Raw genomic sequence first — 27,067 nt, forward strand, 5'->3', positions numbered from 1 at the left:
TCGCGCATGCAGGTGAAACCGAGAATACTGGAATGCTCTTTCCCTCTGACGCGTCGTGCCTTCCCAGAAAACTCTGTTCTGCTCTGGGATATTCATTCGGCAAGCACGCTTATTCTTGCTCTTTCCAGGTCCCTGGACGCCAACACTCCCTGGCCAACTTCCAGAAGTTGCCAACTGTGGCTCTCAGCTCTCCCCATACACGGTACCGATATCTCTCATGACCATAGATTTCTGCTATTAACTATTTTGGGCAGCCCGTTGCGGTAACTGCAGCCACATCATTGAAGCATCGAAGTGACATTCCGGCTCCATGGAAATGGGAAGACCATCATGGTTGCGATTTCTGCTATTATGACCTCCGTGCAATTAATGCCATATTGAGCCGCTATCTTGACTCCCAAACAATGATCGCCATATCGAGCCATCTCAACATCATGTTTATCGATGCCCGGACCAGCAAACGGTCAGTGCACGAACATTGACAAAATAGTGTTAGGATAGTCTTATTCCTGACATGTCTATGGATGGGTTCGTTTTGTCTTCATCCAAATAAGAACCCGGATCAAAGCCTAAACAGATCTCGAACCACAATGGCCATGACGCCAAGCTCACCTCTACCAAGGGACTCCTCTCATGGAGGCTGACGAAGGCCCGAGGCCTCATGGTCAGAGTGTTTCCCATATCCTAAGATGTAGACATTTCTCCCATCTCCGACTTGTTGGGTCTACTCCCCTTCTGTACTGTTTCTTGTGCGGCGCCGTGAGAAGCTGTCGCAAGCATGGATCCAGATGAGATTGGCGACAATGCCATCGAAGGCATTGTCGAGAACCTGAATGAGTTTAATATGTCCAGTCTTGCTTGGAACAATGCTACTTTACTGGTTCCAACAAATACCACTGGTTGTCTGCGCCCTGGAGCGATGCCAATTCCGATGTACAATTTTAATTGTGGGTTTTTGCGACTCTGTCTTGTAACAGTTGATTCCTGGGAATCGTTCCATGGGCTATAACGGCTGTTAGAAGTCATACTAATATCAATAGGTACACTACAACAAATGAGGAGTACTGTCGCATTTGATCAAAACAACTGTATACCAAACAATACCGACGTTTGCCTTCCAGGCTTCCTGTGCAGGAACTCAAATGCAACAAACCCACCTCAATATTGTCCGCCTACAGAGGAGTGCTTGCTCGTCCGCTCTACGAAAGGAACTTGCCAACCTCAAGGTGTATATGAACCAAGAGTGTGCCCGCCAGGTTACTTTTGTCCCCGCCCCGGTAAACAACTCAACACTTGTCCGAGCGGATCGTTCTGTCCCATGGGCAGTTTGCAACCCATCGAATGCTCGAAAGGTTCCATTTGTCCCAGGGGCAGTAGGAGGCAGGTGGTGATGCTGCCTGTATATCTTACTGTGGCATTGGATGTCCTTCTTATAGTTATCGCTGTTGGAATTTTCATGTTCTCCAAGCGAAAAGGCTCTGGAAAGTTCATGAAGAAAGCAAAAGCCAAGAAAATTATCCCTGCAAACGAAGAAATTGGAGCACATCTGATGATAGCTACTGAGCCCAATGAAGCAAGAGAGGTGCCAGAGTCTCCGGAAATTCAAGCCTTGATGCGATCATTCCGACAATGCATTGGAGCGGATAACGTCGGGTTGGCCTTCGAGTTTCAAGATCTATCTTTCGAACCGAGCCCTGGAAAAAGCATCCTCAAAGATATATCCGGAGTCATGCATAGCGGTTCATTCTGGGCCGTTATGGGTGGCTCAGGGGCAGGTAAAAGTACCTTCTTGAACGTGCTTATGGGAAAAACGCGACACACCGGCGGCTCAGTCCTGGTAAACGGGCATCAAGAGAAGATGAACAAGTATAAGAAATTAATAGGCTATGTTCCTCAAGACGACATCGTGTTGCCGGAATTGACAGTACGGGAAAATATTCTTCATTCTGCACGAATTCGGCTCCCGAGCAATTGGAAGGATGACCAGATCCAAGAGCACGTCGATACTCTCATCGCCTGTCTAGGTCTATCTCATGTTTCCGACTCCTTAGTAGGAGACACTCGGAAACCTGTCATCTCAGGTGGTCAAAGAAAACGTGTCAGCATAGGTCTGGAGCTTGCTGCAGCCCCGATGGCTCTATTCTTGGACGAGCCAACTTCAGGGCTCGATGCAACCTCTGCAGCATCTGTGATGGGACTGCTGAGGTCAATTTCTCGCCTTGGCGTAACTACAATCGCTATCATTCATCAACCGCGACAAGAGGTATTTGAATCTATCGATAACCTCCTTCTGCTAGGCAATGGACAACAAATATATGCGGGAGAAACCAAAGATGTGACAGGATATTTCCACAAGCTCCATTTCGCCTTTCCCCAGAATAGAAATCCTGCGGATGTACTGATGGATATTGCAACCGGTAGTGGTCAGCAGTACAGTGAAGATTTGTCGTGGAGAGAGGATAGCGTTCAACGTCTACTTGATAGCTGGCGAAGACATTCATCGGAGATCAACTCTGAGGATGAGAAAGGTGATGTGATCAACAATGCTGTCAAACCGGTTACTGAAGTCCGGGTTACGGCATCGACCTTAGCACAGCAAGACTCCCTGAAGCACTCCATCGACAAACGCGGATCACCTTTCTTCTCACAGGTCTGGTTCTGCTTCAATCGAGCCATGCTCCAGCAGCTTCGAAACACTGGGTCTTTCTTCTTCGAAGTGGGGGTTGGTGCGCTGGCCGGTGCTGTGATCGGGCTATCTGCATTCTCTGCGAATGGTCAGCTGTTCAAAGGCATATACCATTTCCCCTTCACAGCGCTCTCTAGCGCTGTAGACTATCAATCTGCCATCCAGATCGGGCTTCTAGGAGGCCTTGCTATTGGTATGAGCAAGAAATACAAATCCAATCTGAACTTAAAATATGCTGACGCGTATCCAGGTCTAGCAGCGAGTGCGGCAGGAGTCAAAGTTTTCGGTGATGAAAGTGAGCATGAACCCTGATAATTGCAATCGCACCAGGAAAAGTTTCCGCAAGCTGACATCCCATAGAACAAATTTACTGGCGGGAGGCCGCAGCAGGACACAATCGATATGCATACTACATTGGCAAAGTGCTGTCGACGTTTATCAGGATGACGCTGTCATGCCTCCACTTCAGCGTCTTCCTCGGCGTGCTGGCCACACCACTCATGTCATTTTCGAGCATTTTCGCCTCCAACATACTGTATTTCTACTGCATCTATGGCTTCTCCAGCTGCATCAGCATGGCTACAAAGCGAGAAGACGGGCCCTTGTTGGCAGTCATGGGGAGTTTGATTCTGGGTATCCTTGGAGGGGCGGCGCCGCCACTGAGCAAAGTCAAATCGTGGCATATGGCTTGGTTATGGAGAATGTCACCTGGTGTAAGTGTGCTTTTTGTTTGTGTCTCTGCAATTGAAATGGAGCCGAACCTTTCTCAAAGCTGATATCTAACTTACTTCTCACAGACATGGTTCACAGAGATATGGTTCACGCAAAACGTGGCGCCGCTGGACTACCTTTATATCACGGATCTTGCGGCCGAAGCGACTGGGTTCAGTTTCAACCATGTTGCATTGGACATGGGGTATGGTTTCCCACAACTGGCTGGCGGAAATACACTGACACTTTTGTAGCGTACTTTTGGCCATTGGAACGATTTATCGCATCATTGCCTGTGCGCTTCTCGTCCTCGTCAAGCGGAGTAAGCAAAGATAGACGTCCCGAGATGACCTCTGTTATATATGTCTAGCCTGTATGCGCAAAGCGCCTTAGGTTTATTGTCCAAAAGGCCCCCCAAGTCTATTCTTAGGATCGTACTTCTTCTTGAGATCGACCAGTTTGGACCAATTGACGCCAAACACCTTCACAGACAAGTTAGCAATCCTAGGTCTAACATAGAGAAATTTAGCAAAGAAATCGAAAACTTACCTTCTTTGCATCAACAAAGTCCTCGATGAAATTGGGGAAATAGTCTCCAGCAGTGTGTTCCGACCGGATTTGATAGGGCCCCTCCGCCATGGCCTTGTAAGCAAGAGCATCGCTCTTTGGGTTTCCCGGAGGAATGCCAGTGCCGAGCTGAAGATTATGCTGGTGTGTTGTGTGCGGCCAGGCGGTCTGGGTACTTGGGTAGCTGAGGGATTGATACGCAGGCTAAGAATCTCGATAAGCCAGAGTTTTTACGCGTCTCAACGCTTCGACATACCTTTTGCATCATTTCCAGCAACACATAGGTCCCCTTGACCAGCCCCGGATCTTGGTTCTTCAGGCCCACGTACCAGTCCCATGCTTTCGTTATCAGCTCCTCAGATACTTCGGGCACAGTGACGCCTGCTTGCCACGTGTTTGACGCGCCAAAATGTGCCAACAGGGAGTCTATCAATTTTGCGAGATTAGATCAGAATTCACCTCCACAGAATTGTCGCACAACGAGTAAAACTTACCAAAAGACTCATGAACTTGCCGTAGGTTCACCGCGTGCGTCATATCAACCGCCCCAGGAATATCGAGCGCCCATTTAAATCCATCCTCACTTCGCCCGTGCCCCTCGCCACGAGCATCATACGCAAAGATGGCCATGCCAGGATTCGGCTCCTGACTCGTCATGCTTCCCTGCGTCATGTCCAGGCAATATAAGTGGAGCGCAAGCTTTGGATCACTGCAACGTTTCGCAAACGCTGCCGTCTCTCGCGCAACCACCTCCACACTTTCCGGCGGATAGATGATCTGCCCGCAGAAGATCGATGACGGATACTTGTACACGCGCATCTTGTATGCCGCCACGATCGCAAATCCACCACCTCCACCACGCAACGCCCACAGAAGATCAGGCTCCTCGCTCGCCCACACGACGCTTCCGTCCAACTTGACAACTTGCACATCCAGCAAATTCTGCGGGTCAGACGCCAGGCCATATTCGCTACTGAGCCACGACTGGCCACCATGGATGATAGACCCACCGACACCGACGTAGGTACAACGAGCGGAGACAGATGCATAGCCTGGCGCTTCAGTCTCGACTTTCCGATCGATTTCGCCCCAGGTATGGCCAGCGCCGAACGTGATGGTCTCGTTGGCTGCGTCAAATGAAAACGACTTGAATGCCGCGAGGCTCACTAGAACGTCTTGTGCGGATGCGTTGCCGACGCCGGAACAGCGGATTCGGAAATCGAGGGTTGTGGAATTGGCGAGATATGCGATGGTTTTGCCGAGTGTTTGGAGATCCCGAGGCTGGACCACCACGCTGGGCTGGAGATTTGCTTGGGCTGCCCATGTTCTAGAGGCGAGTTTGTAGTCTGCTGATGAGGGTAGGATGATTTCTTGAGGCGTCAGTAAGGCTTTCACTCTCTCGATTTGGGCCTCTTTGTTGGCCATGGTTGTTCAACCTAATGGGTGACCAGCGGTTCAACAAACGGTAGTCCAGTAACCCGTGGGCGGAGAAGTCCAAAGAGCCTCAACCTTGGGCGGAGGCGTAAGATGGAATATTTGTACATAGCTGGTCACGGTATGCCTTAAAAAGCCAAACCTAAACCCCAGGCAGGGACCGTCCGTGACTTACCAGTTCCCTTCATGTCTCAACACAAAATCCCGGAAAGCAGGCGCATCCGATGGGGTACTCAAATATTCTCTAGTGAGCTCTTGTGCTAAGTCGGTCACTGGCGAATACGCATCCGTCTTTCTAGATGACTGACGAAGAGGTAACTACTGTGCATCAGCAGTAGGTTTCGATCGCGGCGGACGACGGTGGACTTGGTAACCGTCAGGCCTTCCATTGTCTGACGAGGTCTGAACGGCTGCCTATGTACTAGGGCTTTCTGTGCTCAGAACTCAAAGCCGTCTCAAATGAACAGTTGTGGGTCGAGCGTGGAAGGTCTCGTTATATATCATACTGTATGGGCGGCGAAGAACATCGGCGGTATCCACCCAGATAAGTCGCTATTCTGCTAGGAAAGAAGGGTGGTTCAGCTACTTAGGGGAACGAATCTTACGTACCTAACCATTTACCAAAGTCGGGCCCGAGGCGCCTATGTACTTAAAACCTCAGGTACCCCTTCAGGCCAATTCAAGCGTCCGGGTGCGGAGTGAATCATGTCGCCGGTACATGTTAACACCGAGAATCTCGCTAAGTATCAAGCGAGCCGACCTTGTTAGTCAGACTCGGAACAGACCAAAGGCTCAAAGGAGCGAGCCGAAGCTACGAAATACTTCCTGAAGAGGCTATGATGCTTGAATGAGTGATAGGTTGTTCTCGCTAGACGATAATAGTGGTGCGCGGCGAGAACATAACAACACTATGCTGGTAGTTCAGATGTACCGTTTGCAGCGCGGGCGAGTCGGATCCTGAAGAATCCTTTAGTTATGGTTTACATCTCATTGGATAACTGGTGTTGGAGAGTGCGGCAATACCCAGTGTCAGGCGGGACATGCTAGGAAGGCTTTCGAGCGACAACAGGTGTCCAGTATTGCCAACGACAGCGTTATAAAGATTCAGAGGTGAAGGCTCCGTTGTGAATGTCTGGAACACGAATTCGAAAGTCACCTTACTTGCATCGTCCAGATTGACAATATGGCTTCCGAACTCGTTGAGATTGATTCCTTGGAAGTGGTGGTGATCGTCGACAATGAAATCGATCCAAACACAAGCTACCAGATTCCAGACCTGAAGGTCAATGGCCAAATGGCTGATATTGCGCTCAAGGAACCTCTCACCAGCACTGAGCGAGGAGGAGCTAGTCACGAAATCCGTCTTGACAACGTCTGCTGCGGAGGCCATGGACTCTCGCTCATGATTGTGAGGGCTCTAAACTCCTTCTGTATTCTCGGAAGGAGGGCTTGTATGATACAGAGCTAACTACAAGGGGTTTTGTACAGACTGCTGTCAAGGACGGTGAGCGGCGAACTGTGCTATTTGATACGGCTCCAGAAGAGCGCATCTGGGAAATCAATGCCAAGAGGCTGCGGGCAGACATTGGTAAGATCGAATGGATTCAGCTTTCACACTGGCATCGCGATCATTCTGGCGGGATCCTGAAGGCTATACCCATGATTCAAGAAGCCAAGTCTTCTAAGGACGGCCTAACCATTGATCTTCACCCAAACCGACCGGATTATCGAGGGTTCCAGGGACAAGCATCTGTAATATCCTTGGAGCGAGATCCAACATGGGCGGAAATTGAGGCTACAGGCGCAACTGTGGTGAAGAATGACAAAGCTCATGCTATCCTTAATGGCGCATTTGTGGTCTCTGGTGAAATTCCTCGAGTGACACCATATGAAGTCGGGTTCTTGAGGGGCATGAGATATACCGAAGCCACAGGAGTCTGGGAAAAGGACGAGTTGATCCTGGATGAACGCCTCCTGATGTGCAAGGTCAAAGGTCAGTATCAGCATAGCTGGAAGTTTCCCAGTTCCCCAGCTAATCCCGCATCAGGCAAGGGTGTCGTTGTTTTCACTGGTTGCAGTCACGCAGGTGTTGTCAACGCTTCGAAGCATGCGCTAGAGCTCGCCGGCGACGGCACACCGCTGCATGCTGTCATTGGAGGCTATCACCTGGTTGGGCCGAATGAAGCTTTCATCAAGAGGACCGTTCAAGATCTCAAAGCCTTGGATCCGCATATTCTCATGCCTGGCCACTGCACGGGCTGGAAAGCAAAGGTAGAAATCGAGAATGTGCTTCCGGGACGTTTGGCTCCATGTATGGTCGGGACCATTTACACTCTTTAAAACAGTTGGTCAGCGAGCCATGAGGAACATTCGGACCAAGATTTGGACAAAAGGCTTGTTGAGAAGGTGCGAATGAAGGTGTGATAGCGTTGAAGCCTTCGTGTTGCTGGAGATTTCCTTATTTGTCTGCACGCCTTGTGCAAACCACGCTCTCTATGACAAAGATATACACAATAGACATGCTATTTTGTGAATAGCATTCCCATCCCTAGAATGTTAGTGAAACTGACTCTATGGTGGAGATAGTAATATGTACGTCCGGGCCTACAATCACTCACATGTCCGATATGCTTCGAGAGATAGCTTGGGTACGAGTAGGAGTTGAACGCGATGACGTGAGTGCTTCCCCAGGAACTTGAAGAATTATGGTTGAAGACTGCAATCAATGACACCCATGATGACGATCAGCCGCATCCCTTCAGTCTCCGCAGTACCGATCATCCAGACAGCCATCTCGAGCGAAACAGGGATGAAATGTCAAGGATGCTTCGCACGAGTGAGACCTGAGTACTTTTGGACCTGTGTGTGACCTCGCGGTAGTAACTGAATTAGGCAGGGATAGCCACGAAGCAACTCTCCCGGCGACAGGCCTTCCGGCCGTGCATACTGCAACGCCGGGGTTGGATCACCCCGACTCATGCGGCCTGGTCCCTGGAGACATGCAACCCGCACCCAAAGCTCCAGGGATTAGAATAGCCAGAGGGATAAGCTTTGACGGTGCGCTGCCAAGCACCGGCGTCACAGCAATCGCGAGGTGGAATGACGCTGCTCCCATCTTCTACTCGCGGAGCTAGCCTGATACAGGTGTTTCTTCGAGGGCAGTGCTGTGAGTGGTTGTATTGCTTGATGCCTGGGCTGTGCATTCAAGATGAAGGCAGGCTGTTCAAAATGGAATGAATATATAACATGATGGAATTCTCAATATAAATCGATGCATCTGCTATATACATATCTTCTCAACATACAAACATATACAGACAAAGCAAAGATCTATACCAAGTCAACAAACATCAAATCAACCAGTAACCACTGTATACATACATACCACTTCATCAAACAAACACAACACCACCAATAAATCAAGCCAAAAATGTGCAAAAGCGGAAGAAGAGCTCTGATGAACCAAGCCCAACCCATGGTCCTCACCAACTCAACCACGACAATGCCCACCAACACGATAGTCAGCTACCAATGCACATGCTACCGACGCCGCTGCCGTTGCGGCGCAAGCGGCGTACGTGTCATTGACGCCAACACCAACACCAACAGCCTGGTAGGCATGAGCCAACCCTACGGCTACGGCTACGACTACGGGTACGGCCGGCGCGGCCGGCGCGCGCGACGACAAGGCCCCATCACGGCGATCGTGGGCGGGCTGATCAACCTGGCGATCGAGAAGCACGATGAGAAGAAGGCGAAACGCGCCGCCGCCGCTGAAGACGAGGAGCAGCAACAGCAACGGCAACAGCAAGCGCGGAGTCGTGAGGTCGATGAGGAGGAGGAGATTTCGGATTCTGAAGATGAGGTGCACGACAACGACAACGCCGTGCAGAGGAAGCCTGTGGTGAGGAGTTCCAGCGAGAAGAAATCGAAGACTGTCGAGAGGAGCGTCCTGCGCAAGGATCAGAGTCATCAGGCGCCGCCTCCTTATTCGGCTTGAAAGGACGGGTCTTCTGGCGGGAGCATCAAGTTATGAGCATCTCTGCTGTATTTTTGGTTACGGTGGCAATGGGAGTTTTGGAGTGCAGGCATGTCGTTATGATATAGTATATCCCATCTTTTTATTCTTGAATGTTCTGATTTCTTTCCCGGCGTTGAAAAGAAATATCTATGTCAGGTAGTGTGTACAAATACATTTACTCACAAGCCAGATCCGCCGTCTTTCCCCAAAAGTAGTCTCCTTGCCGAACTTTCGGAGCTCAGCCTTCTGGTAAAACCCCTGGTCGTAACTGAACTGCTCAGTGCCCTACAGCTGCACCTAGTGGAGGGAGAAAGAGATTCGTCGGGCATTGAAGGCATGCCTGTGATCTTCTCCTTTGAAAAGGCTCCTTCGACAAGGGATATGGAAACACAGTATCGGGAGTCGCCCCAATGATCATAATGTGTCGACAGTAGAACCTGGAGCGACATCTATCGCCAAGTCGCATCATCACTTCTCGATGTAGTATCAAAAAGGATTAATTCTAAGCCCTGACTCTGACACCAAGTTTCGCCAACTCCCCAATGATACCACCCGCACTGAGCTGTCGATAGTCTGAAACCAGCTTCTCAGACAACTGCTTCTGCAGGACACCACTGCGAGCAAAGTACTCCAAGATACCCTGACTCTCGTTCTTGGTGGTGCCGTTGACTTCCATCAACCGCACACCTTGTGCGCGAGAGAGAAGACTCGTAATGCGCGTGTCGGGCTTGGTGTACGGGGACTGCATTGGGAAGTCTGGTGACTTGGGATCGACACCTTGTTTGGCTGCATGGAGTTGTTTGGTCAGGGTCTCGAAGGATGGGAATTTGGGACTGTTGGATCCCGAGGTTGTGAAGAACATAAGACCGCCGTTGAGGAGCGGAGATGGGGTTTCGGGTGCGGAAAAGAACAGGTCGGTGAGTTGCTTGATCAAGGAGAATTGCTGGGCGTGGATAAATCCATATTCGGCATTGCGATATTTGGTCAGGCCGAACCAGTGGTCTACACCATCGACGGCAAGGAGCACGGGAGGTCGGGAATGTTCTCCTGGTGTGTTGAGTTCCTTCCAAATTGCCTGCCAGACTGTGACTGCATTGGTGGCGTCGTTTGCACCGAGGAGAGCCAAGTCATTCATAGTAGCGTTTGGCTTGAGACGGAGCTTGGGGTGTTCTTTGAGGAAATCGTCGAGATAGTTCAGCTTCAATTTCGAAAGGACGTCCTCGCTCGAATTGGTCATGCGGGTAAGGAGCGCCTTTGCCAGATGGGACTGGTTGTAGAGCTGTTGATCGATAGGGGCTTCGTCACTTTTATGGACAGGCGCGTAGAACGAGGTATTGTTGACAAATTCCGAGCCTGTAACAGGTGTTAATGCTGACCAGAAGAAACAGATGTGATGTCGGGCACAAGTTCCACATACCTTCAGGAACATTGATAACCACCCACTCCTTTATGAAGGCCACGGACATAGCCTGAAGCATGAGTATACTCTTCCCAGACCCCTTTTCACCCGTGACCAAATACTTGACGTTCTCTCCCTTCTTTGCACTCACCGTCTCAACAGCCTTGGCGATCTCCAGCGTCTCAGCTCTAATCATCGTAGCAGGCCGTCGAAACATATTCCAATTCTGCGTCGTCTTGAACGCCCGACTATCCCTCAACTGGTCGAGCAGATCACCAGGTAAAGCCAAAATCTTCCCCTCGAACTCCGGCTGCGCCAGATGCTCCAGACTCAAAGTCTCCAGACCATGGACCTCGAGGGCATTGGTGTTACTGAGGACGATGCGCTTGCGGGCAGCTCTCCGCTCGCCCACAGCGGGAATGTTGATCTTCTGGCGTTCTTTCTTCTTCAATCGAACTCCGGTGGATCTTCGAGGGCCTTTGGACGTATTCGCGTTGACTACCTTTTTCTTTAGCAGGGGCGACTTGTACTGAACTGCGGAGCTGTGGAACGAGGAGATATATGGGATCGTGGTGGAGGCAAGGGTGAATGGGTTTTTGGTGATTCGGAGCCTTGCCAGGCAGTCTGTACAGATGGAGACAGACATGGCGATTGCGTCCACCCCGGGTGATGGTTGACGGTTGGGGTGGGATTGATAGATTGATGGTCAGTTCAATTGGACTGCAGTTTGACAATTTGGTTCAGAAAACGCGAATTGTCAAGCTTGGAGATCAAGGCTGCTTTAAAAATGGGAGCCACCATTGCCCAATCGGAGTAACGAGACCACTCCGCACTATAAAGCAGCGACAACAAAAAGTTTCCAGAATAATTGAACATCAATCTTGAACTTTTGTCGTGGTGGGATACATTTACTTATTCTCAAGTAAATCGCAGTACTTTTTGCAGACTGCAAATCATGGCGACCACAACAGTGACAGACATAACAATGTCTGATTCCTCGAGATCAAAACCAGAAAGACTGTAAGTGCACCCAGATTCAACCCTTCTACAACTCACCCACTCACCGTCACTGGTACAATCTATTCCATTCCCAATGCCGTTGGCATACAAGGAAGAATTCCCAGACCTAACAAACACCCTGTCTCTAGGCCCATCACAGTCGACAAGCCCACACCTTACACCTTCGACCTCAGCTACCTGACCGCCACGGACCCAAACCCCCTCCCCAGCACCACCAGCCTACTCGCCGAATCTCTCTCAGACCGCAACCAAACCCTGCAGACGATCGCTCGAGATGGAGCCCAATCACTGCTCACGGCCCTTCTAACGACCTGCGCCATCACATCAACGCCCGACGGCGTCACAATGACACTCCCACACTCGAGCACGCCGCTCCCACGGTGGAAACCGCTCCCCAAGCCCAAACAACCCACGACATGGGAGAAGTTCGCACGCAAAAAGGGCATCGGCAAGTTCGCGGGTAGCGCGAAAGGCGGCGCGGTGCTGGAGGACCGGCGCAAGAACCTCGTCTACGACGAGGAGAAGGGCGAGTGGGTCAAGAAGTGGGGGTACAAGGGCAAGAACAAGTCCGGGGAGTCGGACTGGTTGGTCGAGTTGGATGACGATACGGTGAAGCGGGAGGGCGAGGGTTTGGGTGGTGAGGGGAGGACGGTCAGAGGCGAGGGACGCAGGGAGAGGGTCGAGCGCATCAGGCGCCAGGATCGCAGGCAGCGGAATAATGAGCGGAAGGGGAGGAAGGGTGGGAAGGGGTGAGTGGAGGGAGTCCGGATATCGAGGCTTATATCATGTTCTTCCTTCGTCTGATACTGAACGAAATGCATGGATGGGAGTTCTAGGCGAAAAACAATTTGTGGCTCGAGTCTGCTTGGTTTGGGTGGGCATTCGACGTCAAGGTTTTCTCGGTGTTTGGGAAGAAGGCTTTTACGAGCGGATGACGACCATCTTTCAGCTTCAATTAAGAAGTGCAAATAAATAGACTCAAAAAGGATCGAGAGATCAAAATGTCTGTTCAATGCAATCAGGGCTAGTTTGGTGTCTGTAATGAAATGAACTTCGAGTCAACAGAGGAAATGGATTGACATTCTATCAAATCCAATGCCGGCTTTCGTCAGATCTTTTTCTCCTCTGGACGTAGAATGCCAGAAGTCTTCAAGTCCCGTCTTGCATTCGTCTTCTTCACCCAACAAATCATCATTTCTAATCGTACACAAAAAGTAAGAAAACACATCATCGAATCTCACAGAGTTCTCTCTTCCTCCCACTTTCCGCTTCTCAGTCCTCTCCAATTTTCATGACTTTCATGATTCTGAGCAAGCAAGAAGAAGAAGGAACATATGCCACACAAAAGGGGTAAGAAGCCGCTGCAAACATCGATGCTTCAACATGGAAAATTCAAATAGATAATACAGATATGTGCTGGAATGCTTGCTCTTCTTGACAATTTCCCTCATCCATCAGGCCGTCCTCTGAGCCGAGTCATTCACTTGTCTTCGACAAATGCATGCTTTCCATCTCGTCGTTCTGTCTTGTCGTCTTCTGGGGTATCATCGTAACATCTTGAATCGAGCCGCAAATCTTATCGAGCTCACATTCTGATCGGCGAAAGACCAGTCAGTTCAGGGAGCTTGGAATCGAGTGTTAACGTCTGTGGCTCGGGTGTCACCATTCGAGGCACGGCAGTTACACTCTGAGAGGTCGTGTGTCCACTATTGGATCGTTCCCGAGCTCCTCCACCTGATGACAGACTTCGTTGTTTGCTTTTCGGTGCCATTGACTTCCTCTGAGCTGAAGCATCAGCACTTCTCGGTGGAAGCGATGGAGCTGGCTGATGACTGCTACCACTGGAAGAGATCGCGCGATCATCCACAGCAAGATCTTCACTTTCATGAATCGATCCTTCTTGTTGATAACGATACTCTTCTTCCAGATACTCCTTTTCAGTCCAGCAACCTTGCCAGCAATTCTTCCAATCCATGACCAAGAATTGGAAGCAAAAAGCATCGATCTTCAAGCAGGGTTGAAAGCAGATGCATAGATTGCGATAATCCATCTTATTCTTGTCGGCATAGCTGTTCAAGAGACTAAGATGGCATGTGATGGCGAACAAGAGGTAATAGTTGAATGGTGGAAGTCGGGATAATTCATCTCGAAGCAGTTGAGGCGCAGATGTTGCTCCAGCACATTGTGTGGCAACCTTGTTCTGAATACTCTTGGGCAAAATCTCGTCAGGCAATTCTCGTAGCCATGACTTGAACATCGAACCAATGGTGTTGATGTCATAAAGGTCAGGTTCATCGAACAAATTGATGTCACACTCGGAATCAAAACGTCGCTGCCAATGTTTGACTTCCTTTCCACTTCCGGGAATACGATAAAGTCCTTCTTCCTCACAACCGTTCATGTTCAGATAACTATCGACTTTGTCAGTAAAATGGCAACTCCGGAAGGATTCGGTACTTACTCGATACACCTCCAAGGTAGTGCCGGCATCCAGAACTCAGTCTTGTCTTTGGATAGCTCCAACCGTCTTGCAATTCTTGTTTTCCGGGTTTGCTTGACAAGCGGGAGGTTGATCGTGGTACACGTATAATTGTCATCGGTGAGATGATCACGTTCATTGCTACTCCCACTCCGAGTAATCTTCCCGAAAAATCCTTTGCCAGCCTTGCCGAGCCGATCTCCCATGCCTTTTCCGGTTTGCCCGATGTTGGAAAAGAGTGATCCGTCGCGGAATGACTGTGACATCGGAAGGGCTGCCGCCTGCCGTTCCCTTCTCGAATGAGAATCTTCCCGGGGTTGGCGATCCACTGATTGGTTTCGAAGAGTCGCTCCATTCTCGCTGACAAGAGCTCTTTCCCGGAAATCTGCTCGAATAGGTGCAGTTTTGGGTGACGGTTCGATAGGGTCTCGAGTTTGAGATGCAGGGTCAATCTGGAGATTATTGGGACCTCTCTGTCTGGGTGGACTATCCTCGACTTTGAGGGTTTTGGTTCTCGAGAGAATCCCACCCAACTTTGACTTTGCCTTCTTTGCCTGCATGGACTCGCTGGAGACCTGTAAGCCGGTCACTTCTGAGTGGCTTGTTTGAGGATGACCGTTGGCTGTGCCATTCCCTTGGGCATATCGTGTCAGTTCGGGAGTTGATCCCTGCTTTTTCACCGTGTGCAAAGCCCGATCTTTGGAGTTAGCCCGGCTCCTTGCACTTGGTCGTTCGACAGCTTCTGGAATTGCACCTTCTGAAGAATGCAATTTATGCGAAGACTTGGACGCGATCAAGTTGGAGAAGAAGCCTTTTGACGTGTCTCGACCGTGCTTTGGCGACAATGGTGGCCCTGGTGAAGGTGGGAATTCCGGCATGGCCGTTATCCGAGGGGAAGTAGGAGCCATCTGATGTGAATCGTTTCGATTATCTTCAACTGCAGAAATATGGTGCATCATGGACGGGACGGCACCTCCTTGTAAATATGGGGAGGCAGGAGCTGAACCAGGACTGCGAGGTGATCCAGTAGAACGAGGGCTTAATGTGGCAGGAGTCAAACGATTGAACTCTTCATTGTTTTTCGCGGCGTTCACATTGAGATACGGTAAAGCCGAGGCCTTAGGCATGTCCGCAGTTGTTGAACAATGTCATCCACAGGGCCGACTGCAAAGGAGCCGGCCAGGCTCAGGGTTTGACAAAGGTTTGCTTGCACCAGGCCGACGGAGCCTTGTGAGACTTGAGTTTGGAGTGTGGGTTGTCAGTACCACCTCTTGTGACAAACAGTCGACTTGTTTTGAGTATAATACACACGATCAACGTCAGCGGACGCGAGGCGGTGGTACAAGCTGACACCAGTGATCGCAGCTGGCGGGGGAGTGAAAGGCGGTCCCTCTATTTTGGTTCGGCAAAGGTAACAAACCGAAAGGTGGTGTTGATTTGACTGACCGGCAATTCAAATGGGTATTTGTTTCGATGGAGACGGCCGGGTGTCCGTCAGGGTCTAATCAACGCTGTTGGTGACAGTACGTCTCAAGGTGATTGAAATGGGGGTGGTGTGGTCGAAGTGATGCCTCGTCCAAAATACTGCATGTGAAGGATTTGTTTGTGGGGTGGCATCCAAAGTCTACAATCAGGCAATCTTCAGAGTGAGGCGGAATTGTGCGACAAGGTGACCAATGAATCAATCAAAGTGGTGAAAGAGAAAGCCGAAGGGCGAACCAGGATGAATGTCTGTAGAGTCAAGGAGTGACAGAAGTGAAGGATTGCAACAACGCAGGGAGGGCGGCAAGCGGCAAAGCGTCTCAGCGCAGGGACTGAAAGGACAAAACGAGACAAAATCCAGCCCGAAAAGAAGAGGTTCGATGGGAGGTGTATAGAGAGGATGGTCGTAATCGGAGTGATGTGTTGGCAGAGGAGGGAGGGAAGGATGCTCGTGGATAGAGTGGTGGGTTGGCGCAGAAGATCGGGGAGATTTTCGAGATATGCAGTTTACTAGTGGACTGCAGGTGGTGAGGGTGGTGGTGTAGTAAAGTGGTACTCGTACGCAGCCCTTAAGGTGGTGGTGGTAGGCGGCGATAGGTGCAGCCGGTCCAGTATCAAGTCAAGTGCCAGTGAGAGGTGGATGGTGGAGGTTAACTAGAGCGGTGAGGGCAAGCTGGAATTTAGAGGAGCCCTGCGACTGCACTGCGAGAGCCTGAGACAGGGAAACTGAGCGCTACTTCTTTTCTGAGGACCTGCTTGGACATGCAGTGGACCACTACCGAGTACTCGTACAATAGTATTCAAGACCTCTGAGAATCAGAGAGATTTCTTTTTCCCCAAAGATACCGAGTAATGGATCAACATGCAGCATAACTTACGCCAGGAGTGGTTGTCCAGTGCTATCGTCTATCCGTTCTCCGTCCAGCACGGCTGCATGAAAGAGTGCGCAATAGTACAGGAAGGTGGGGTTGAGATGGATGCAAGGCACTGGCTCTGGCAATACGAACGACATTTTACCCCTGGAAAGTCATCAGATCAACCTTGAGACGCCCTGGTCGATGTCATGAAGCAACACCCGCTTCGAGCAACGTTTAGCATGTTTGGCGCTCACCGACTCGGGTTTGGTTCAGGCTTAGACAGGGGCCTCGGGCGCCGGGGCCCGAGTATGCCAGGAACAGGGCACAGGCACCCACAGCCTACAGGCCACAGGGGACTCGAACTGACACCAGCGGCATGGCCCGATTCACCTGAGCAATAACCATCCTTGCTGATGTGGATGAAGTCTGGCTTAGACTTTGACTGGTGACAAAGACCAGTATTACTCTGGTAACCAGAAAATCACAAAGTCAAAGTCCTCAAACTCACGTTGAGAGTTGATGAAATAATACATCAGTTCAAGTTGGTCTCGTATAAAGATACTTTATACTCGGTAGGCGAATTCAATCTAGCTGCTGGTGGCTGTAACCCACGCCAACGAAGCCTAGGTTAGGTGGGTATCTAGGTACCATTTTGGGCACCATCATCAACCCATCTTGTCCTGATTGACTTTGCGCGGGCGAGTCGAAATATAAACGAACATTCCCATTCCTTACGCAGACTACTCGTATGGATATTCATCGAGCTAGTGACCTCTTTTGGATAACATCATCTTACGCAATCCCAGCTAATCCAAATCAACTGTAGCACGCATGATATCCTGGACAGTCGTATCTCTGAAAGAACTACGAGGTACTGCTCCCCAAGTGTCTGTAGACAGCTACCTACCTCCGTAAGTAACGACGAATACTTGCCGGCAGTAGTTAGGTACTTCACCCAGCACATATTCTGAGTCTCATAAATCTCGCGACAATTGCCAGATGACTTTGAGTAAACACGCTGATTGCAGTTGCCACTACGATTGTCGCTTGTCTCTGCGATCATCCTCCTGAGCCGCTGATAAATTGGTTTAAGATCCAGACAACGCACCAAGTTTCGACTAAGAGCCGAAGACTCCGTGCTACTTGGTACCACCAGTACTAGTATCAATAGTATGGGGGCTAGTTTGATACGATTCAACATGAACATGAAAATCTGCATCAGGGATCAACATTCGGATTCGGACATTCGATAGCATGCTATTATCATACTGTCGCAGGGTCGACCGGTTCTATCTGCTTGCTCCTTGATTCACTCATTTCCTCGGACAATAAAATATCGCAGCCTTGATTTTCGGTTCAACCTGACACGCTGCCAAGGCCGAGTCCCTCTCCAACTTCTTGGCATTCTTCATCGAATCTCGCCTCCACAGATCTGGAACTTGACCCGTTGCTCATCCACGTTATCACTGAAACACAGACGTGCTTACTGTTCATGTTGGTAATATCCAAAACTGCCGCCAAACAGCGTTGTGGCAATTCTTCGCCTTTGAAAGCTCGACGATTGGCGATTTCGCTCTCCGCAATCACATCTCGATCACTGACAAGCTACTGTGTCCCAAGTCCAGCCTGACGCCTTGCGGCACCGCTTCCACCCCCGCCGCTCGCTGGTGAAATGTCACTTGTAGCGGGGCCCGGCGTAGGTGGCACGTTGGCTTTAGCTGGCAACTTGCCCACTGAGCTTGCCCTCGTGGTTGACCGCCATGTCAAGTACATTCAAAGCTTGGATACCGTGCGTCTATCAAGCGACTGACTTCGAGTTCCAAGGTATTGATGTTTGCAACAGAGAAAGGACGAACTGGACTATTGGTTGACTGAGCACTTGAGGCTTACTGGTTTGTACTGGGGCCTAACAGCACTCCATCTTCTTGGCCATCCAGATGCTCTTCCCAGGGACAAAACTCTAGAATTTGTCTTTGCATGCCAGAATAATGATGGTGGGTTTGGGGCTGCTCCTGGGCATGACTCTCATATGTTATATACGGTAAGCGCCGTTCAGATTCTGGCAACTCTCAACGCTTTACCAGAACTAGAGCAGGGTGAGAGGGGTGGGAAGGAGGGAGTTGCGAAGTGTGAGTTTCGTGGACTTACTCTGCACCTCCAAGTTCTGCTCAACTGATAATTGCCAGTCATTGCCAAATGCCAACAACCTGATAGCGGTGCATTTTCAGGTGATGAGTGGGGTGAGATGGACACTCGGTTTCTCTATGGGGCACTAAACGCCTTATCTATTCTTGACTTGATGCATCTTGTTGATGTTGAAAAGGCTGTATCACATGTACAAGCTTGTGGTAATTTCGATGGTGCATTTGGGTTCACTCCTGGCGCAGAGTCTCATGCTGGCGGTACGTTTACGGCAGTTGGGGCATTAACCATCGCACGTCGACTCGATCTTGTGGACTCGGAGCGACTAGGGGCGTGGTTGAGTGAAAGACAACTTCCAAATGGTGGTCTCAACGGTCGGCCGGAAAAACTCGAAGATGTGTGCTACAGTTGGTGGGTGATCAGTAGCATAGCCATGCTGGGTAAGGTGCACTGGATTGACGGCATGGCACTCACCAAGTTCATTCTACGATGCCAAGATGCCGAACACGGAGGAATTGCAGACAGACCTGGCGACATGGTCGATGTGATGCACACTGTGTTTGGTATTGCTGGTTTGAGCATGCTGGGTCATCCAGGCTTGGTGGAAGTGGATCCAGTGTAGTAGGTTGAACTCTCCCCAAGGTCCGAGATCACCACACTGACGGTCACAGTTGTATGCCCAAATCGATAACCATGGCCTTGCCCTATAATCAACGGTAGCTCTATGAGGGTTGAGTAGTCTTTCCTCAGGCAATTAGATAAGCCATCTTATCTTTGGTCTCAGGGTGGGGCAACAAGGCTAGGGGGTGCACGAGTACTACGAGAACAAAACACGGTGATTTCTAGGTACTTGATGACCGGATTTCTTTGTTGTGAGGTGAGCTACAGACATGGCGAGACCAATATGACATTAAATGCAAATGGTGAGTGATAGAAGTCAAATGCTGGAATTCCGAGGTAGGTGGCGGGTGGGCCGCTCTTGCCCACTGACAACGTCACTAGTGAGTCGCGTGCCCGTTCTTGCCTTTTGTGACCGACGATGGCAACGAGGGCAGTGGCGACTTTCAATTCGAAAGTGAAGATGCACCTGGGCTTGTCTACATCTCTTCTGCCCCTTCACTTCCTCTGCTCACTTGCATCGTGTTGACATCAAAGCTTCTCGACTCTCTCTTCCATCCTTTGCAGCTGCTTCCTCTGTCTCTCAACTTGATTTCAATCTCCTCCTGCAAGTTGCAACTTGACATCTCTGATGGTGTACAGGAGAGAAGTCCTAGCTGTCCAAGTCCCTCTGAGCTTTCCCAATTGTTGTTGTTCTTTTTGAAAAGGACTCTTCGTCCCTGCCTTTCATTTTGATCTTGTTCTCGTCTGCTATCATGACTTTGCAATTGCTCAGTTGCACCATCTGTCCCAAACTCCCTGTCTTCAGCGACACTTCTCACCTCCTGACCCACGTCGGTTCCAAAGGCCATTTATCCCACCTGCACAAGTTACAGATCAGAAGCCACCAGGAAGTCTCTGCTGGTCTTCAGCTAGCTGCCTACAATCAATGGTATCAGGACCATGGCCTGGGTCAACTTCTTTCCGAGCGAATGCTATTCAAAGAAACAAAGCAAGCTAGTAGGAGAGCCAATGCAGCTGCTAGAGGTGGCATCATTCAACAACGAGAAGCGAAAGGCCTCGTTGTCCAGGTTCAAGAATCCCCAAACAAGAAACCTACTCGAAGACAGCGGAAAGTCCAACGCAAGTCCAACAAATCAAGACGAGCTCGAGGAGACAACGATAGTGACAGTGATCAGGACTTCACCCCAGCCCGACGTCCAAAGTTTGTTCTCTTCTCCCTTCTCTATTTGGCTTTACTGACCAATCTCTCAGACGCAAGCAACCCCGGACCAGACCCGCCTCGCCGGTCAAGCGTATTCTCGCCTCTGATCCTCCACTCTCATCTGAAGCAGATTTCCCTACTGAACTGGACCCTGATCACCTCGCCACTCCGGAGCATGCCAAATTGAAAGGTACAATCTGGCCAGGGATGGCTTTGTTTTGATGCTGCTACTTCTGAGATGAAGAAAAAGAGAAATCAGAAGAAGGATGGTTCCGTCCTCCGCAAAATGGAACGTTTGGCAACATTAGTTCAACCTTTTGAGGCTGTCTACTCCCCCACCGGTCAGCTGAGAAAAGAGAGACACATTGACGACCTTGAGGATACCAGCAGCCTCATCGAAGGTGAAACCCCTATTCCAAAGTCAAAGCAAACTCGAACTCGCAAGCGATTGCCACTCGGGGTGAAGGACTCGAATGCCCCTCGCCTAGTCAAACGCAAAATAAAGACTGAAGACTCGATGACACCAATGGATCAAGGCGGCGATGGACTGCCGCCTCTGCCACACCTTCAGAGCGAATCTACCATTGAATCTTACAGTTTTGGACCTCAAACTCTCCTCAGCGAGGATGAGGACATTGACATCAAACCAAGCGTTCTCCCACTGGCCAACCGGAAACGCCCTGCAAGTTTCAGAATCTTTGATGATGGAAGCCCAATGCAAGATCGAACCCGAGTGAGGGCTAGTGGCGACCACACTATGACAGCAGCTGCACCGCGATTCCTCTCGGGTACTTCTCGCACTCAGATATCCACCAATACGGCCCTCTGGCTTCAGCCGTTGCACTCAGGTCCATCACAGTACCAGAACCCATATGCTTCTCAGCGTCACCTGCCACGTGAATATTCTGATTTCTACCATGACGCCCAGCAGAAAGAGAACATAATCCCATCGAGCAATCCAACAGTCAGACTTGGTATTCACACTGCAAACCCTTTGTCGTGGCGTTCTCCTCCACATGGTGCACAAAATTTGGCTTTTGCATCAGAGCTACCGTTCGAGAATTTTCTTGGGATATTCCCTCACCCAACTTCAAGTGATGATCCATTTATGGCTACTCGAAACCCATTTGCCGAAGCACTCCCGCACTTTGGTGCTTCGGATAGTATGATGATCAAGCAGGACTAAAAAATTCGTTTTGGCTTCGATCGAAGCACATTGGACTGAGCTCACAGTGCCAAATATGGCTGAAATATGACGTATGAGAAGGTCATTGGTGACTTTGATACCAATCTTTGGTCGAAATCACTATGTGGCAGAATGTAAAGGGTATAACTACGACTTGACGTCCCACGCTCTCTTCACAGCTATGCAAGTCCCAGGTATTTATTGCTCTTAAGCAGGTGTACAGTGGCAAGGTCATAGACATGAGCGTTTGAATGACAGGTTGATGGGTCAGGTATCAGGAATGGAATCATATGAATAGACATGCTACAGCGGCATGGCATGAACACATAGTAGTTGACGCTGGCGCATAAAAGTGCCATAAGTTATGACAGCAAAATTCAATTGAAGGTAGATTTATACTGCAGGACCAATTCTTTGCTTGACTTGTTCTGGGGATCTGCCAAGACTTCGATCCAGGTTGTCCTCCACCGAGGGAATCCCAACACATTGAGACGACACTCTCTCCCCCTCACGACGTACGAGAAAATTAGCCTTCAATCTCAGCGTGTTGGGAAACACCGCATGGCCAGATCTCACTGTAGGCAAATAATCTTTATTCATTGGAATTGACTCGAGTTACCTTGGTACTATGGAAAGAAATGTGCAACCATATGCGCCTTCTGCTGTCTCTTGGCCCCCACGGATGTAAAAAATAGTAAGTTCGTAAAGTTTCATATATATCCCTGCACGGCGATATTCAGGAGCGCTCTTGCGATTCCCATGGAGAAGCAGCCGTGCCAAACCACGCGTCACTCACCTCCTCCACGTTCCTGGTAGCCACCGCCGGTTCAGGTCGCCCTTGCATTCCTTACGGAGAAGCAGCAGTGCCGAAATAACTGTCGCGCGCGACTTTGATCGCTTTGATCCGTTCCGCATATCCCTGCTGACGGACTTTATTGGCGGTCGTGGCTCGGACGAGGTCGTCGCCGCTCAGGAGCCGCATCTGTTGCTCGGCCGTGTCTCTGGCTTTCAGCTCAACGCTGTTCAGCGTCTCCAACGCGTTGCGGAATGCCGCGTGCCAGGCTTCCGTGTCCTTGGTCGAGGGTTTGCTGGTGCTTGATGTGCGGCCGCGTCGTTTCCAGAAGCTGGGTTTGCTGTCCGGTGGTTGTGGTGGCTGTCCTCCGGAAGAGTTCACAGAGGGAGGTGCAGAAGGGTAGATGCCGTCGAGGATCTGGTTGGTACGTTTCTGCTTCTCTTCAGCCCAGTTGATGTTGTGGCAGTGGTCGTACTCCACCAGCCCATTGATATCGTCCACGAAATGAGAAGCATATTCGTTGAAAGCGTTCAATTCATGGAGAGTTTCGTCTCCGAGAAGAGCGTCGCACACAAGATCTTTCAGTACATAGAACGTTGTGGATGACAAGTGCCCGCCGATGCTGAGTTGAACTTCTACATAGCCGGTGAGTTTCTTCTTGCTTCCGTCAGCCAGCTCAACCGAGTCTCTGTCAGGGGCTAGCGGATGAATTGTCCAGCGCCGCTTGTTGGCGTACGCGAGAGAGATCAAGTCCATGTCTGATCCTGTATCAGCCTTGGCCAGTACGTGTTCTCCATCTAAAGAACACGCTAGTGGTTGACGAGGGGCGCCCAGGTAACAAAGCCGCCACGCCTTCTTCAGAGATGAAGAAACCGCTTTCTTCAGACGATTCCGAAACTTGGTCAATGTCTCGGTCACTCTCAGGAATGGATCGCCCATGATGACCGAGACAGCACAGGTACGCACGATGATGAACTTGCGTTTTTGAGGACTCTCTCCAGGGAATGACACCCATGCCCTTCCCTCGCCCTCCGATCGGAATAGCTCTCCGCAAGCATTAGTCAAGGTGATCCGTCTGGAATCATCTCGTTTTACCTTCACATCAAGTCGCTTCGCCACAGCCTCCGTCATGATGTTCACTGATGACATTGTGTCTGGGAGGGCATCGAAGGAGCTTCCGTTGATCTCAAGTGGTAAGAAAGAGCGTTCATGCGTGCATCGTTTCGTATGGGAGAAACTGCTGCTAGGCTGTCGGTGACCATTCGATCGACCATGCGGGGAGAGAGCTTTCAACTCAAGCGCTAGCATAGGGTCGTCGAGTAAGGCGAACAAGCCAGTATGCTCCCAGTGAGCCATCTCACGTTTGAATTGAGCGAGCTCACGTTGACTTTGAGCGGACTCACGTTGACGTTGAGCGGACTCACGTTGACGTTGAGCGGACTCACGTTCAAGTTGAGCGAACTCACGTTCAAGTTGAGCGAACTCACGTTCAAGTTGAGCTAACTCACATTCACGTTGAGCGAACTCACGTTCACATTGAGCCTTGTGATCAGATATTGACAGCTTCACTGCCTCGAGGCCATCAAGGAGTTTTTGAGTACTCCTTTGGAAAGCACTGACTTCTCCAACTTCTTTCTTCGTCTTCATCTCCCCCAGGATGCGAAAACAGTCGTTGTAACCTGGGGGTTGGTAGCCGTATTCCCAACCAAGTAATACTTCCCGTGCGAGGGAGGAACATTTGTTAAGATCAGCAAGGCAATTCTTGAACGGGGCCCATGGAGTTCGGCTTTCTTCATCTTCTGGTCTACAATTCTTGATTTTGAAAACAATGACGTCGATCAAGTCAGAAACCATCAAGGCAGAGGAGAAAGTGACAGTGTTCAGCAGTCGATGATCATCATCAAGTTCCTCATGCCACCCATGCATTATTCCCTCTACTTCCTCAAGCCACCAATGCCTTAATTCCTCTACTTCCATGGCCGGCGTAGGTGCCGAAGCGCAATATTCGACTAAGCGAACTCGAGAGGAAGCCGAAGAGTAGCGGAGAGGATCCTCGAACGAGATGTAGAAGCGAGAAAGGCACAGAATAACCGTAGCGTACTAGAGGTTCAGTCTCAGAGGTGTGATGATATCAGGTGACGATAAAATGTCTTCGCCGAGTACAGTGGGTGTAAATGTGGATGAGCGTCTGAGGATCAGCGCAAGGCTGAATAAGGAGTGGCTGCTGGCCTTGGTAGGTTCTTTACTACACAGCAGGACGACGGATCAGAGTTCCTCTGACTTGCAGACAAGAATTCATAAGTTGAGGAATAGACGGGTTGGTGCAGAACGCAGGGGGCTGCGGAAGAAGAATATCACTTGAAACCTTCCGTTCAAATGTTAGAAAAAGCACGTTGAGTCGTTGACCGCTTCCATGGCGACTCGTTGCACATGAGGGGCAGAATACGAAGCCAGCCAGCCAGTGTGGCTGAGCCCTGTCAGCCTTGGGACGCCGACCTCGCTATCACCAGGAGAGCGGTCTCTTTAATCGAAACAGACCAAAACAGACTTGGCAGAGACTCTCCACGATTGAGCAGGCTGCAACGAAGAATCCCAGTTCTTGAATTTGACTCGCCCAGACACAGCACCGTCACATTCCCGGATGTCTTGCATAAGGCGGGTTTGTCTTTTGACCTCTAGTTACTTAGCCTACCTAAGTACGCTTCACACATCGCTATGGCGCCCGATCAGCCAAAATTCGGCAACACTGTCACCATCCTGAGAGGCTTCGGCTCTCTTGCCCATCTTATCGCCAGCGATGTGGACCACAGCACTGAAGTTTACAGGCGTTTTGGAAGCCTGTCAGCACGCGATCTGTTGTACTATGAGGCGGAACTTGCAGAGTGCCAAGCCTTGCAAGAACAATATGATCTTGAGGACGCCGTTGATGCTGGCGACGACATAACTTCAGACTTGTCCTATCATGTTCGGAAGAATGCTCGCAACTGGCAATCGTTTACGAAGGGGGCTGAAAAGGGATATGAAGACGAACGTTGGAAGAAGCGAATGGATCTGGCTATGCGAGCCAGAGGGCTGTTGAGAGAATATCGTGAGTTTTCAAATCATGTACCACGTCCGTTTGATTGACACTATTGGACAGGAGAGGCATTAATCCAAGAGTCCACGCTGCTGGCTCTACGGCCACCTTCCAAGCAGACCATGACGGCACTATCAAAGAACTTCCATCAAGAGGTCTCCGCATCCCACAGCTCAGACGGCCAGGCCACCACAGACTCAGCCATTATGGGTGTGGGCGCAAGGCTATATCCCTTGCCACAGCTGATATCTCAAAGTACATCGGCCGACCATGTGTCGCTCGTCGCGAACCCGCAGCCAGACCTTCTCACCTACTTTCTGAAGACACATTGTTCACGACTATTCCGCACGAAGCCACCACCTGCATTACCAACATCGACGTCCCTATCCCACTTAAACGCCCCGCAGTTGACCCACTACTCGCTCCACTATGTCAACATCACCACCTTCCTACTGACTACGATACTGTCAGCGGTACTACTGTTCTTGCCCATCTACGTCCTGTACAATGTATCTGCATCTCGGCCAGGCTTGACGCTGGGATTGATCGCAATGTTCACGACGCTTTTCGCCATCACGGTGGCATTAATCACTAATGCGAGGAAGGCTGAGATTTTCGGCTCTTGTGCCGCTTATGCCGCCGTGCTTGTGGTCTTTGTCAGTGGGGATTTTGCTGGGAGTGCGCCTGGATGATGAGTTATTAAGCAAGTGTGGATGGCCAACTGACGTCAAATCGTCCTCTGTGTGTTGCAAATGACTGTAAATTACCAGCGATCAAGCAGACACATCGGCGTGAAGTCCCACACGACTACCTGGTCAATGGGTTATACTTCCGGCGTATGCCTCAGATTTAGAATAGCTAGTAATAACAAATGTTTGACACACATAGGCATAGAGGAGGAATTACCCCAAGTCGAAATATTCTCCAATCCAGTCGCGGATCTTCTGCGTGCCTTCCTTGCTAGTGTTTTATCATGCGTACTGATATTTATTTTAGTGCGAACTTTACCAATTTTCTCAGCCAAAGATGATTCGCAATTGCCTTTGATTGAAATCTGGGCTCGTACAATAGCTGCAAAGATGGATTGCTAGCATTGTATACAACGAAGGTTGACGAAGTCGGTATCCTGCGTTATGTAATCGTCGAGTACGGCGGGTCCCAGGGCAGAAAAGGGGATCAGTGATCCACGAATTCTGTCATACACTTACTACTCCTCGGTGTAAGGTCTACCTTTTACTGCACTGACTATACCTACCCAGCTAGTCGTTCAAGCGACAAATAATACCAGCCACAAAACGGCCTCAGGTACAGAGTTGTTGATTCGCCCACACGTTCGCAGCCTACTTTCAGTACCATTTTGGCCCCGAATTGTGGCACAGCCAAGATGTTTCA

At 50.2% G+C, this 27,067-nt stretch overlaps 11 protein-coding genes across 11 annotated transcripts; 8 read left to right on the plus strand and 3 right to left on the minus strand.

Moving 5' to 3' along the window:
- Positions 1 to 1,318: 1,318 nt before the first annotated feature.
- Positions 1,319 to 3,651, plus strand: LTR84_003380 (uncharacterized protein; the record flags this gene model as incomplete). Its single annotated transcript, XM_064846968.1, has 4 exons — positions 1,319 to 1,325; positions 1,437 to 2,981; positions 3,047 to 3,399; positions 3,484 to 3,651. 4 exons carry the CDS (start codon positions 1,319 to 1,321, stop codon positions 3,649 to 3,651), a joined length of 2,073 nt encoding a protein of 690 aa, XP_064705321.1.
- Positions 3,652 to 3,792: 141 nt separating this feature from the next.
- On the minus strand, positions 3,793 to 5,389 carry LTR84_003381 (uncharacterized protein; the record flags this gene model as incomplete). The annotated part of the gene is made up of 4 exons (XM_064846969.1): positions 3,793 to 3,879; positions 3,947 to 4,168; positions 4,221 to 4,390; positions 4,459 to 5,389. The coding sequence occupies 4 exons, from the start codon at positions 5,387 to 5,389 to the stop codon at positions 3,793 to 3,795; spliced, it is 1,410 nt and encodes a 469-aa protein (XP_064705322.1).
- A 1,192-nt stretch (positions 5,390 to 6,581) lies between these two features.
- LTR84_003382 (uncharacterized protein) lies at positions 6,582 to 7,738 on the plus strand (the record flags this gene model as incomplete). Its single annotated transcript, XM_064846970.1, has 2 exons — positions 6,582 to 6,806; positions 6,887 to 7,738. The coding sequence occupies 2 exons, from the start codon at positions 6,582 to 6,584 to the stop codon at positions 7,736 to 7,738; spliced, it is 1,077 nt and encodes a 358-aa protein (XP_064705323.1).
- A 1,162-nt stretch (positions 7,739 to 8,900) lies between these two features.
- Positions 8,901 to 9,398, plus strand: LTR84_003383 (uncharacterized protein; the record flags this gene model as incomplete). The annotated part of the gene is made up of 1 exon (XM_064846971.1): positions 8,901 to 9,398. One exon carries the CDS (start codon positions 8,901 to 8,903, stop codon positions 9,396 to 9,398), a length of 498 nt encoding a protein of 165 aa, XP_064705324.1.
- A 523-nt stretch (positions 9,399 to 9,921) lies between these two features.
- On the minus strand, positions 9,922 to 11,464 carry LTR84_003384 (uncharacterized protein; the record flags this gene model as incomplete). The annotated part of the gene is made up of 2 exons (XM_064846972.1): positions 9,922 to 10,772; positions 10,837 to 11,464. 2 exons carry the CDS (start codon positions 11,462 to 11,464, stop codon positions 9,922 to 9,924), a joined length of 1,479 nt encoding a protein of 492 aa, XP_064705325.1.
- Positions 11,465 to 11,803: 339 nt separating this feature from the next.
- Positions 11,804 to 12,591, plus strand: LTR84_003385 (uncharacterized protein; the record flags this gene model as incomplete). The annotated part of the gene is made up of 2 exons (XM_064846973.1): positions 11,804 to 11,838; positions 11,967 to 12,591. 2 exons carry the CDS (start codon positions 11,804 to 11,806, stop codon positions 12,589 to 12,591), a joined length of 660 nt encoding a protein of 219 aa, XP_064705326.1.
- An 832-nt stretch (positions 12,592 to 13,423) lies between these two features.
- Positions 13,424 to 15,444, minus strand: LTR84_003386 (uncharacterized protein; the record flags this gene model as incomplete). Its single annotated transcript, XM_064846974.1, has 2 exons — positions 13,424 to 14,249; positions 14,300 to 15,444. 2 exons carry the CDS (start codon positions 15,442 to 15,444, stop codon positions 13,424 to 13,426), a joined length of 1,971 nt encoding a protein of 656 aa, XP_064705327.1.
- Positions 15,445 to 18,328: 2,884 nt separating this feature from the next.
- Positions 18,329 to 19,420, plus strand: LTR84_003387 (uncharacterized protein; the record flags this gene model as incomplete). The annotated part of the gene is made up of 3 exons (XM_064846975.1): positions 18,329 to 18,445; positions 18,500 to 18,785; positions 18,843 to 19,420. 3 exons carry the CDS (start codon positions 18,329 to 18,331, stop codon positions 19,418 to 19,420), a joined length of 981 nt encoding a protein of 326 aa, XP_064705328.1.
- Positions 19,421 to 20,171: 751 nt separating this feature from the next.
- LTR84_003388 (uncharacterized protein) lies at positions 20,172 to 20,842 on the plus strand (the record flags this gene model as incomplete). The annotated part of the gene is made up of 2 exons (XM_064846976.1): positions 20,172 to 20,620; positions 20,671 to 20,842. The coding sequence occupies 2 exons, from the start codon at positions 20,172 to 20,174 to the stop codon at positions 20,840 to 20,842; spliced, it is 621 nt and encodes a 206-aa protein (XP_064705329.1).
- A 64-nt stretch (positions 20,843 to 20,906) lies between these two features.
- On the plus strand, positions 20,907 to 21,806 carry LTR84_003389 (uncharacterized protein; the record flags this gene model as incomplete). The annotated part of the gene is made up of 1 exon (XM_064846977.1): positions 20,907 to 21,806. One exon carries the CDS (start codon positions 20,907 to 20,909, stop codon positions 21,804 to 21,806), a length of 900 nt encoding a protein of 299 aa, XP_064705330.1.
- A 3,508-nt stretch (positions 21,807 to 25,314) lies between these two features.
- LTR84_003390 (uncharacterized protein) lies at positions 25,315 to 26,367 on the plus strand (the record flags this gene model as incomplete). Its single annotated transcript, XM_064846978.1, has 2 exons — positions 25,315 to 25,687; positions 25,739 to 26,367. 2 exons carry the CDS (start codon positions 25,315 to 25,317, stop codon positions 26,365 to 26,367), a joined length of 1,002 nt encoding a protein of 333 aa, XP_064705331.1.
- Between the last annotated feature and the right edge of the window lie 700 nt (positions 26,368 to 27,067).

This window comes from Exophiala bonariae (assembly GCF_035927105.1).
Source record: "Exophiala bonariae strain CCFEE 5792 chromosome Unknown scaffold_16, whole genome shotgun sequence".
In the NCBI taxonomy this organism is placed as follows: Eukaryota; Fungi; Ascomycota; class Eurotiomycetes; order Chaetothyriales; family Herpotrichiellaceae; genus Exophiala; species Exophiala bonariae.